The sequence below is a fragment of the Hemicordylus capensis genome, chromosome 6 (assembly GCF_027244095.1).
Source record: "Hemicordylus capensis ecotype Gifberg chromosome 6, rHemCap1.1.pri, whole genome shotgun sequence".
Taxonomy (NCBI): Eukaryota; Metazoa; Chordata; class Lepidosauria; order Squamata; family Cordylidae; genus Hemicordylus; species Hemicordylus capensis.
Window position 1 is genome coordinate 91489663 of NC_069662.1, and position 13175 is coordinate 91502837.

At 41.2% G+C, this 13175-nt stretch overlaps 1 protein-coding gene across 3 annotated transcripts in view; it reads right to left on the reverse strand.

Annotated features, from left to right (window-relative positions):
• Positions 1-13175, reverse strand: part of BMPER (BMP binding endothelial regulator) — a 297532-nt gene that overhangs the window by 191418 nt on the left and 92939 nt on the right. For all 3 annotated transcript variants that reach the window (XM_053264967.1, XM_053264966.1, XM_053264968.1), the window contains 3 exons: positions 10891-10973; positions 5353-5443; positions 3956-4038 (listed from right to left, as the gene is read on the reverse strand). In XM_053264967.1, coding sequence (XP_053120942.1) covers positions 3956-4038; positions 5353-5443; positions 10891-10973 — 257 coding nt within the window. The remainder of the gene's footprint in view (positions 1-3955; positions 4039-5352; positions 5444-10890; positions 10974-13175) is intronic.

Below are 13175 nucleotides of genomic sequence, written 5' to 3' on the forward strand. Positions count from 1 at the left end.
TGTCAGGGCCTGGGACTAAGTCTAGTATTGATCTTGCCTTCTGAGGGTCAGACCCACTCACTAGGGCATGGGTCACGAACCTGTTTTCATCACTGGTGGACCTGCCCCAGGGTCTTACACTTTTGGTCAGAGGTATTCACGGAGATGAGTAAGAACACAAATCAGAAAATAGGATTATGCCCCCAGTTGGCGTTAGCAAATATATTTTCTGAGGTCAATACAGATGTGTAATCAAAAAAGTGGTGTTTATGGTAACTGCTGCCAGGTTAGCTGTAGCCAAGCACTGGAAAAATCAAACCATGTTGATGAATATCTGGTATAAGCATCTATGGCATATCACAATCTCAGAAAAGTTAACCCATATTATTCGGTCCTGTGCAAACCAGACCACAAATAACGCTTTTTTAATGTAATATGGTCAGGTTTCATTCTTTATACCAACTGGGAGAATTATGGTTGTCTTCTTACCCCAGATAATATTAGAATGTGGGTGGATTGATGAATCGGGGTTTGTCGTATGATGTTTTCCTGTTTGTGTTTGGATTAATTTTGTTCTGCACTGTAAATTTTATTCTAATAAAGTTGGGGGATTTTTTAAAAAGATCTTGCCTTCTGAGGGTCAGACTCACTCACTACCCACTAGGGCAGGGGGTCACTTCACCCCCTACACCAACCTAGCTATACCCTGGATCCTGCTCTGCCTTTTTAATGCTGGGATTGTAGCATTAATGCTGGGATTAAATGTCTACATATGTGGCTCCTTCTCTTGTTTTATAGCCCAAGAACACTACTGATACAGTAAGGCCACAAGAAAGAGAGAAAGCTTCCTGTGAAGCTGCCATAGCACTGCATTGCATTTCCCTGTTGAAAGAACAGCACAGGGCTGTACTGGCTGCCAGTTGCAGTATTAAAGATAGTTAGAACAATCCTGTGGCAACACAGGTGGGTAGGTAGCAAGGGAAGTGTGGGTGCAACTGCTTCTTGCCCCAGGTGAGTAGTTAGGCACAGCTGTATTGAAATGAGTTACCAGTTTACATGCTTCAGGTTTCTTTTAAGTATGCTGGTGTGCTATTCCAGGCCCTGACAGTCAAGACATTCCTGGGATTGGAAGTTCATAGTTACACAAAACTGCCTTGTGTTTTTCCATCTATCATCCTATTGCCAAAACTGGAGGGGGGGGGACCTTACAGAAATGTTTCTTCAGTCTTCCTCCACCTCCTCCACAGTTAGCTTCTTCCTCCCTTACAGAAGTCATGCTGAATGATTACAATCTCAAATCACAGTGGAAATCTAATTAGGGGTGGGTAAGAAATACCTTTCATCTAATAAAGTCCTCACATGTTGCAGCATATCACTCACAAGCTAGTTCCCATACTATCGCATGACTAGATAGGTATCTGAAATAAGACATCCGCCCCACTTTTCTGATAAGATATTTGCTGCTTGCTGCTGCAGTCTCTTTCTCTCTCAAGATAGGTGGGGGGAAACATTCCAGCAATCTCTCTCTCTCTCTCTCTCTCTCTCTCTCTCTCTCTCTCTCACAGGTGGGGGTGGGGTACACTCCAGTGTGCAAGCAGCAAACTACTATAAGAATCTTTATGATGGCTCTGCAGGTCACATCAAATCTAAATTACACAGGTGTGAGTGTGATCCTAATTCAAAGGAAAATAAAGAGTTGAGACAGAAAAGGAGTGGAAGAAACAAGAATGAAGACAAGCATAATTGGAAGGAGTCATACTACATTGCTCTTCACTTTGCTGAAATTATTGTTTCCAATGACAGACTTCTTGTCCCAGTCCCCTGGCTTTATTTGGGTAGGAATGGAATGGGTGGGAATGGAAATACTGACAAACTGGCAACTTATTAATCATATTCATCAACATGCAACTCCAACTATACTTTGATGAAGTATAGGTGGTGTTGTTGGAGGCACAGCCAACTTCACCCCAGGCAAAAGCAAACATACATTTACGGATCTGACTGGTGCTCTATCTGTTTGTGCTGAATGATTAATTGAAGCCATAAGGGGCCAGATCCTATAGGTTACACAACTCATCTGTGCCATATGCAAAGTTGCCAGTAGAAAGGTGTGATGCCTGATCCTCCGTTGGCTTATGCTAGTTACCAACCCAGGATAGCTCTTCTGAAGCCACTATGAAATAAAGTTTGTTTTTCAAAGGACAGGAAATCAAGACTATGCACTCTACTGCAAGATATGAAATATATATTGCTGTAATGCATTAGATAGATAGAAAGATAGATAAGATAGATAAGATAGATAGATAAGATAGATAGGATTAAATAAAGGAGCTGCTGTGCATTAAATCAGATAACCCTACTCCGACTGGCAGCAGCTCATTTTTATTCCCAGCTTAACCACCTGAGATCTTTCTATTGGAGTGCAAAAGACTGAACCTAGGATTTTTTTTTTTAATGCAAAGCATCGAGGTATGTAGCACTGCTAGACTCTCTCCTCCCTGGTGAGACATATAAACAGCATGGTACACTATGTAATTTGACAATTCAGTATGAGTTTCCATATATTTTCTACATAAAGTGGTTGAGATCTGTCATCAAGTTTAATAATCTTAGCACAGTTAGGAGACGGATAAAAATAGAATTTTACTAAACTCATATATATATATATATATATATATATATATATATATATATATATATATATTTATATATACACACACACACACACACACACACACACACACACACACACACACACAAACTATTCCTCCCAAATGAACTACTGGCAAATAATTAAAAACTGTTTGCTTATGTTTAACTTTAAGATATTATATGAGACACGACTGTAGCAGAGCCTGAGCATTGTCCGATAGTATATCAAGGGAAGTCCTCTTTTGCTTGGGCTATGATTAGGATATTTTCACCCATGTAATGATATAACCATGTTCTGCATTTTCCGCATCTGTAATGTGAATTTAAAATGTATATTTGATATAAGTGGGCATCTAAAGTGTGGCACATAACTATATAATCTGCTCTAACACTCTAGAGGAAGTTCTACACATTATTGTAGTGGTACAGCAGTGTCATACATCTCAGTTAGCATGTAGACCTCGGCCAAATGGCATCCAAGGGCCAAATTACACATTTGCTTCAATGCAAATCTTTGTTTTAAAGAGCTGTGCTTAAACCCAAACACCTCTTCTTTGACAAAACTCAGCTGTGATGAGATCTGATCCCAGCACATGGAACATGGCACGGGGGTGGGGTGGGGGCTAACACTTTCTCCTTGTGACATTTTCTTACAAAAATCTCCTCACAACTGCATTTTGCTCCAAAGTGGTTCTTTGCTGGAAACAGCTACTTCAGGGGCAAATAACAGGTGGGGATAGAGAGGGGGGCATTCAGTGGGAAAACACAAGGGAGAGTTCACCCTCCTCTTCCTACACAAGATGTCAGTGGTGAGGCCTGGAGCTCCTGGAGAGGAGTCCAGTGAAAACAACTAGACCCAGAGGAGGTGGGAAAGGATTATGCATAACCCCCTTGATGTCCACTCTCTGACTAAGTCATAAGATAGCTAGGGCATGAGCCAGCAAGTTGACCACAGAGCACAGAGATACATTTCTTTTTGTTTATAATGCCACGCAGCACCAACAGAGTGAGAAAAACCAACAGGTGCTCACTGCTGTTTAGGAACTGTTTATCTTTATGCCAGTAAAAACAAACCCAAATTTCCCAAACCAATCAATAATGTGGACAACCTAATTCACTGCTTTACCTTCCCACCAAACAGAAAACACAATATATGCCATAAACCTTCAATTAATGTTTTTGCACCCAGAATCTCAGCAGATGGGGGTAAAGAATGTTCTTTAATTGTCAGCTCTATATAAAATAGATTGTTATTTGTAAAATAATAATAACCATCATCATAATCATCCAACACATATGCATTGATACAATTCTAAAGACTTACAATACAAGCACACTTGATGCATTTGTTTCCTTCAGGCTGAAATTCCTCACCTTCAGAGTAATGTCTACCTTCAAATGTACAACCTGGGCGGGAGGACAGAAAAGTTCTAATAAGTCTGAGTTATATCTGTACAAGATCTCTCTTACTTTAAAATCGCAGTACAAATACCAAGGGAGAAAAGTATTACCAGTCCTAAGTGTTTGCAAATCATAAGTTCAGATAAAATCATTATCTAAAATTTTATGAGCACATGTGGGAATTCCTGTTAATTGCCTTTTCATTTCCAAGCCTTTAGGGCGCACTGCATTAACATTTTAAATCTTATCTTCATAACCGCAAAGGTCTATGAACTTAATTAAAATGCATTAAGCAGAGAGTTCTCATTAATTTATTGTGCATCCCAGGAATTTGTGTTTTAACAAACAGAAAAATCACAATTACGTAAACCTGGTAGTCCATCCCTGTATACCACAGTTATGTATCGATTCCTTCATGTAGAAACCAAAGAAAGTCATTGTACACTCTGAAAAATCAATATGATACCCTAGAGATGAGGAAGTGAGGTAGAAATTATTCATTACAAAGAAAACTACTCGCCTCCATTTCACCTAAGAGACAGTTGTGATGCCACACTGACACAAACAAGGATGGGGAAAGGTGTGGTGCCAGGAGAAGATTAAACATAGCACTGTTCTTTTGGGGAAGAAGAGAGAGGATCAGGGGTATAGCGGGAAAGGTGGACATGTTTGAAGAACATTAGCCACCCCAGGTGCCCCAAGGAGATGGGCCACCAAAGTCCCGTCACCTACCCAACCACCTCCAGGCCCACTGGTCTTCCTTGCTGCTGCTGCTCCACTGCGCCACCCTTCTTTGTCTTCTTTCTCCCACTGTTGCTGCAGTCTCCCAGCCAGCTCAAAAGAAGAGGCTGGATGGTCTGGAAGCAGCCCATCCAGCCTCTGCTTTCCATGTGAGCTAGTTGGAGGAGGAGGAGGGGCAGCAATGGCAGTGCCACCCCAGTGGGTAGAGGCTTGGTAGGGCAGCAGTGGCGGCAGTGAGGGGGTTCCCCCCAATTTTGCAAGAGAAATTTGGCAGTGCAGTGCTTCTGGCAGAGTGGAGAAACCAGAGGGCCGAACACAGTCCGCCTCAGGCTTTGTACACTGGTGCAGAGGACAGTCCAGTGAACTCATGTGGGTTTCCATAACTACAATGTACTACAGCAAGCCATAAAACAGATGATTAATAAGCATATAAATTGAGATAGGGGACTGATCCATAGCTCAATAGTAATCATGTCCCAGGACTAATAAAAACGGTTTGAAAGGTTCTCTAAAGTTCATACTTGTAGTACTAAACTATAGTTTAGTATTATATCCAAACCATTCTCTTTCAAAACTTACCTAGACATGTGGGGCAACACAATCCTTGCTGCTTTGAAGGGTGTTTACAATGGACAACACACTGAACCTCAGATTCTGTTATTACACCCTCCTGCCAGAGAGCACAACAAACCAACATTATTAATAACCAAATAATAATAATAATAATAATAATAATAATAATAATAATAAAGTAGACCACAGTTTATGCACTATCAAGAACAGTAGAGAAGAACAACGTACACACATACAAAACCGCACATGTTCAATTTACATAATTAAAATAAAGATAAAAACATTTATCAGTGAGTTTGTAAAGGGAAGTGGGGAGAGTAGGCTAAGCCTGCTCTCCCCGCAGACAAGCAGGGCGGGAGCCCTAGGAGGCCGGATTGGCAGCTCAAATGACTGCTGGCTCCATGATGGAGCCGGCAGGAGCTGGGGAGTTTGGAGGCTGTGCGGCCCCCGGAAGCTCCAGTATGCCCTGTGCGAGTGCGCAGGGCATACTGGAGAGACCCCTGAGCCGGGAGGCTGCTTTTAAGCCTCCCACCAGGTGGGGGTCTACTCGTGAGTAGCCACAGCACAGAGCCACGCCGCAGCTACTCACGATTTAAAAACCCAGGTTTGCGGAGTGTTCGCTCCGCAAACCCAGTTTAAGGGGAGGGCTAGTTTGGCAGATTAACCACCAGGAAGCCACCGGGCTCGCCTGTGAGCCCAGTGGCTCCCACAATCAGGTAATATCAGGCTAGGCTCCCCTAGCCCGAATTTCGCCTGATCGTGGGAATAGCCCCAGAGTCTTAGAACATTTTTACACACAAAGTTCAAATCAATCCTTGAACTTCCCTGGTCTCTATTGCAGCTGTAAGCTTTGTATTTTATTAAAAATTAATGGTTATATTTTCTGTCTCACACCATTCATTTATACTTTCTGGCTTGCACTAACAAACAACATTCATTTGTGCAGAAACAGCACAAAAATGGTGTATAGATGCTTTTTTAGCATAATGAAGTGTCACCTTATGCTGGACTAGTCTACTAAAAAAAAGCTCATAGTGAACTAGCCTAGCATAAGGTAGGGATATATGAAACGATTCAGGTACAAATTGATTTCTACCCAAATCTGGACGATTCAGGTGACTTGTAGACAAAACAAATCACCTCTTTCCTCAATTGCCTAGATTTGGGTACAAAACAAATCACCCCAGATTCAGACCTGAAAAATTGAGAGATTTGGACCTCCATTTTGTGGCCAAAGTGGGTTGGGTGGTAGTGCCCAATGGGTGGAAGCTATCACACAAATTCCAAACTGGGCAAAGGGGCCACAATCTGCTCTGGGCCACCCTGGTGCCCCCCACATGGAACTATAAGGTGTTGAAATCCTCATCATTCCCTATGGAGGAAAGCTTAAAGATGCACTAACTTCAAAAATTATTTAACAATCACCCCTTTGCCAAATTTCTTTGAAATCTGGGTGGTAGCTTCCACCCACTGGGCACTACCACCCACATTTCTCTTTTGGCCCTAGGACCCTTTTTTATCTGAATCTATTCAGATTCAGAAAATTCAGCTACAAATCTAATCTGGGGTGATTGGGGGGGCAGATTCAGACCCAAAACAAATTGGGGGTGATCCGATTCAGATACAAATCAAAATGAAAAAATCAATTCGTGCACATCCCCTAGCATAAGGGGACCCTTGGTGGCACTATTTTGTGCTTAACATGGCAGAAACACACTTTCAAGTGACACAGAACCCCTCCTGAAGGCAAAAGCTGATGCTGTTAACCAAACAAGTATAACAGTGAGGGAATCTATTGCCTATAGAGGCAATAGAAGGAAAGAGGGAGTGTTTAACATTTCCTCCACCCCATATTGCCCTCAAGTGGCTTTTTCCTCTGTGAAATTCCAGAAATGTTTTGAAGTCCAATAAGGACGTGAGGGGAAATACCTCTGTTTGGAAAGAAGCAATGGCAAGTGGGAAAAAGGTTAAGATTAGAGAAATACTTTTCCTTCCCTCACCACTTCTGCACTCTCAATTACCCAATCTGTCTAATTCTAATTTTTTTCTTGTTTTAGTATGGCTGATAATTCAGACAGCTGATAATTCAGCTGGCTTAATATGTATGTTATCAGCCATATTAGTATGGCTGATAATTCAGCCAGCGTGGCTTAGTGGTTAGAGTGCTAGACTAGGACCAGGGAGACCCAAGTTCAAATCTCCATTCAGCCATAATACTAACTGGGTGACTCTGGGCCAGTCACTTCTCTCTCAGCCTAGCCTACTTCACAGGGTTGTTGTGAAAGAGAAACTGAAGTATGTAGTACTCTGGGCTCCTTGGAGGAAGAGTGGGATATAAATGTAATAATAATAACAACAACAACAACAACAACAGACAAACATCTGCCACACAATACACCAGATATAACTGTAGTCGAGAAGAAAGAAAAACAAGTCAAAATAATCGACATAGCAATACCAGGGGATAGCAGAATAGAAGAAAAAGAAATAGAAAAAAATCACCAAATACAAAGATCTGCATATTGAAATTGAAAGGCTGTGGCAGAAAAAGACCAAAATAATCCCAGTGGTCATTGGCGCCCTGGGTGCAGTTCCAAAAGACCTTGAAGAGCACCTCAACACCATAGGGGCCACAGAAATCACCATCAGCCAATTACAAAAAGCAGCTTTACTGGGAACAGCCTATATTCTGCGACGATATCTATAACAATTGACAATAAAATTCAGCCATCCCAGGTCCTTGGGAAGGACTCGATGTCTGGATAAAACAAACCAGTCAATAACACCTGTCTGACTGTGTAAACAAGAATAATTCCCACTTGCCTCTTTTAGTTTGCTGCTGTTTTTAGAGTGTATTGCTAGAGTGTATTGTGTATAGAGTGGAAACTGAGAGGCACTCCATTATGTATGTCCAAGCACACTGTGGGAAGGCTAGTACCTCTTTAATTAGGTAAAAAGTTACATACGAAGAAACAGAAAATGGATCACTCATATGGCATACGTTTCAAGATGAACTGTGAACAGTATTTCAAAGTATGTTCATGGACACATTTAGCTAAGCGCAATTTAGGATTTTTATATACTGCTTTTCAACAAAAAGCTCACAAAGCTGTTTAAATAGCAGAGAAATGGTGTGTGGAGGGGGTCCCCTATCCAGGGACTGTTTGCCCATGAGGTAATAGCTTTAGGCTGCAGCAGCACCACAGACTGGCAAGTGGAAACAGCTTGCTCTTACCCCTGCTGCCCATGGAGGCTGCTTTACCTGCTTGCTGCTGTTCTCTGACACCAGACTGACTGCCCCACCTAAGCCGCCCTTCCCCATCTCCTAGCTGCTTCACCTGCTAAGCATACTGGGGTTTTAAAGTGCTGATTGGTGGTGAGGCAGCAGCTTCTGTTGCCACCACTTTGCTAACTGGATGGCTTTCTCCCCCACCCCCTGCCACCCCACATACAAGTCTGTTGATGGAAAGAACAGAAGAGAGTGAGAGAGAGAGCCATCTATCTAGCTAAGTGGTGGCAACAGAAGACAACGCCTCATCACAGCTATGCACATGTTGGCGTCCATGGGCGAGGGAGGTGGGGCTGGCCCAGCCATCTTATGCCAGTGCCAGTGTCAAGGGGGCTGGGCCAACCCCACCCTCCTCACCGGCAAGAGCATGGCATCCTTCTCCTGGCTCTGCCTGACCTTCTAGCCACACCAGGGTTTTAGCACATAGCAGAGGCTTCTGTTGCCTCTGCTTTGCTAGACATGCCCTGCACACAGAAACTGCTGCTGTGTGCTAAAAGAAATCCCTTGCTGGCCACCACCTCACTGATGTGTAGTTTTAAACACCAGTTTGCCCTTAAGGTAAAATAGCCAGGAGATGGGGAAGGATCGGCATGCACATGCAGATGAGGGAGGCTGGGCATTTTGAGTCTGGGGGCATTTTGAGTGGTGTCTTGGTGTCACCTTGAGCAGTGCCAGCACTCAAGCCAGCACTGTCCCTATCCCATAGGGGCTTTTAAAAGAAAGAAAAGAAAAAGCAGATGCCAACAAGAGCCACTGGGAAAGGCACTATTCTGGAATGATTAGGGATACTTGATTTCTCCCTAATAAGTATCAGAGAACTACCACTTGAAAGGTGCCTATAGGAAAACCAGCTGGTGCATGCTGTATATCTCCATGGTCCGGACTGAGATTAATCCAGAGCAAAAGGGTACTTGAGCCTTCCTATCTGCACCTGCCAGATATGGTGATGAGTTGGAAACCAAGAAACCTTCTTAAGAGAGGGGGAAAGGATACCTGTCTTATCAAAGGTCCTTAGCACACAGGAAATGTGAAAATAATCAGCCATTCTGCTTTGATGGCAACAGACTTGATAAAAACATTCCTCCTACTCTACTTCCTTGGAGGAAAGGGGCTTATGAAATGAGATAAAAGGATCTTATCCTGAAGAATGGAAGCCTCTTATCTCTGATGTTTCTGCCGATAGAGTCTAGTAAATGATCACTTCCGGCATTCCTTGCTCCAGAAGTCAAAATCTTGACAAATACATAGTGAAAGACAGGATCTCTATGTTATTTTCTAATGTAATTGTCTGCACAGAGAGAAAAAGAGACTTTTTTAAAAGTTCTAAATTTAAACAGAAGTACCATGATTCAGTTTTTGCACTTGTACATTGAAAAGGACAAGAATACTCCAGACCGAATTATACATTATATTAAATGCAGGGCTCCTGGTGAAAACAGCAACTGTGAATTTCATTCCCCCTTTCCACTCCATAATGTATGGGGCAACTTATTCTCACGTCTAGTTTTATAAGTTTCATTGCCTTTCATTGGAGGAGGGATTAAGTGTGTATGCCACAGTGGCCACACATTTAACATAACATGTAGTTCTAGATTCAAGATATGCACAAAGACTCCAACTTAAATCTAATCTAGTCTGAAAATCCAACGAACCTTTTACTGTTAGGTATCATCGAAATATATTTGTAAATGACAAGACCCAAAACTACAGCTCTACTCTTGGGCTTCTATTATCCTCCATTTAGAGTAATATTTAGACACACCCTGTGACATTTTTTCGGTTGAGAAACCTAAGGTTGGTATCCTATTCAGTATAAACACACTGGAGAACCCCACTCCTTCTAACATCTTGAATCCATTTCTCTTTCTAGAAGTGGTTTCACAGAAGGCACTGGATTTTTCCTCAGGGAGATCTTTGTTTTCTTGCTGTTTTCATAGGCAAATGTCCGAGCAAAAGAACACATACAGCTATATCCTTATACCAATGGTGCCTTCCATTCTTCACTTACCTCTAGATTCTTCATCTAACCCGCAACTCATGATCTAATTTCACTATGCAAACCAGTAAAAAAGACAGTGGCTGACATCCAGGCTCAGTTACTCAGTGGTAGAGTTACTCTAAAGGACATCTAAGTTTCAATAGGACTTTCTCTGTTAAATTTAGTCAGGATGTCAGCCAGTCTTCTCCTCCTTTCTTAAGATTTACAAATGCTAAAAATCCAAGCCTTTTTGAAGTTCATTTATTCCATTCCTTACCTGACATTGGTGCATGATACAGGGTTTGTCTGGGACCTGCCATGAGATTGAGCTATTGTACGAATTTCCTTCAAAATTGCAACCTAGAGAAAAAGAATATGTAGTAGAGTTATTTTTATTTTAGCAATCTACGCTAGATAGATTAGCAAGCCCACTAAGAGCAGCCGCATTCCTTAAAAGGTGGTTTGATTTCTACAATTCTGCAGACATATAATTCCACAGAGAGTCAGTTCTCCAGAACAGGATGTGGATTCTATAAACAATCAACCTTAATTTTTTAAAAAAATAAAGCAAGTTTCTACCCCTCATGGTGCAGAAGAAGATACATTTGAAAATAAGCAGATTGGCAGTTAGCTAACCATAACACAATATAAGAGACAGGGAACTATTAAAAGGAATGATAGTCAATGATATGGTTATGAGCAGCTTTAGTAATGATGATCCTTTTTTAACTATCAAGGAAATTGATGGGGAGAAAGAAATTGCTGCATAAATTAAGCAGCTCCTTATAATTTAGCAATCTACTGGTACAAAAAGAAAAGATATTTCTAAGAAAACACAAAGAACGTTGTTCTGTATTTGTCCATGCTACATATTCTGTCTTCTAATTCTGCACTTTTAAGAAGTTGCAAAGACAGAGTACTTAATCATGCTATGAATGTCTGCAAGATTCTTCAGCAAAATTGCCTGAATAGTAAATGTCTTCCACTTTGGCAAGTTTATTCAGTCAGGTAGAATTCCACCTGCTACATGACTGAGCACAGAGCATATTTGGCTTGGAAAGTAGCAATTACTGAATTCCTCACATTCAGAGATATCTGTGAAGGCATTGCTTTCCATCCTGTTCATTACACCATAATCAAGTATTATGACCATTCATACTATTTATCTGCCCGACAAAGAAGGGAAAACTTCTGGATTAAATCAAGGTGGGCGGGGGGAGAGAACCTCAGTCCTCATTCCAGACCACACCACAGTGGTCCAGACCATTTTCATATAAACTGTGCTTTGCCAATATATATCAGCTATGGATTTGCTTCTAATTTACAGACCATTAAGACAAAAGGAGAGCCTTCTGAGAGACAAACACTTTCCCCACCTTTCATGAGACAGAGTACCTGCTTTAGTTCAAACAAAAAACATTACTTTCTATTTTGTGTCTCTGGCAGAGCCAGTGTTAACAGTAACAGAAAGACAAAACTGTTGTGTTAGGCAGCAGATTCCAGAGGTGGTACCATTTTCCTGCCTCTAATCACCATCTCTTTAAACCATTTAAAAAACAACAACAATTCTCCAGGGGAAAAGAGAAAAGCCAACACGGATCTCCTGTATTTAATCAAAAACAAAAATTATCATGCCACACTAAAGAAATACATGACAATATACCTACAAGAGCAGATACTTCCCCCAAGAACAGAATAAGCATAGCGACCTGAGTTCAACTCCCTATTCAGCCATGAAACTTAACTGAGTGACTCTGGGCCAGTCACATATCTCTCAACCTAACCTACATCACAAAGTTGTTGTGAGGATGAACATAACCATGTACACCCTGGGCTCCTTGGAGGAAGATCAGGATATCAATGTTAATAATAAATAAACAAATTAAATTATTATTATTATTATTATTATTATTATTATTATTATTATTATTCTCATTATTATTCTCATTATTAACAGAAGTTCTGAAAAAGAATGGACAACAGGAGGCATAAAGAATGTCCAGGGCATCCAAGAGTCTCACAGAACTGCAGGAAATCCAACTTTAACTTCTAACAAAGTTTCTAGCCTTCACTGCTACAGAAAACAGGTTTCAAAATGGGTTACCCTACCAAATGATATGGAGCAAAACTAGCAACAACAACAAAAAAGCACGTGTTCACTAAGGGTGCATGCAGATATCAAACTTTAGTTTTATTTATTCATTCATTCATTCTGTTCTATTTATATACCACCCTTCCAAAATGGCTCAGGGCGGTTTACAACAGGATAAAAATAATTAAAACCAGTTAACAATTAAAATCAAAACTATAAAAAAAAGAATAAAACCAATTAAACAAACAATTAAAAGCCCTGGAAAACCAGGGCAAACATTTACAACAATTTACAACAGTTTAAAAACCCTGGAAGGCCAGGCCAAACAGATAGGTTTTAAGGGCTCTCATGAAAGACAGTAATGAACTCAAATTACGGATTTCTATGAGGAGTGCATTCCATAGCCCAGGGACAGTTACAGAAAAGGCCTACCTCTGAGTCACCACCAGACAAACTGGTGGTAACTGGAG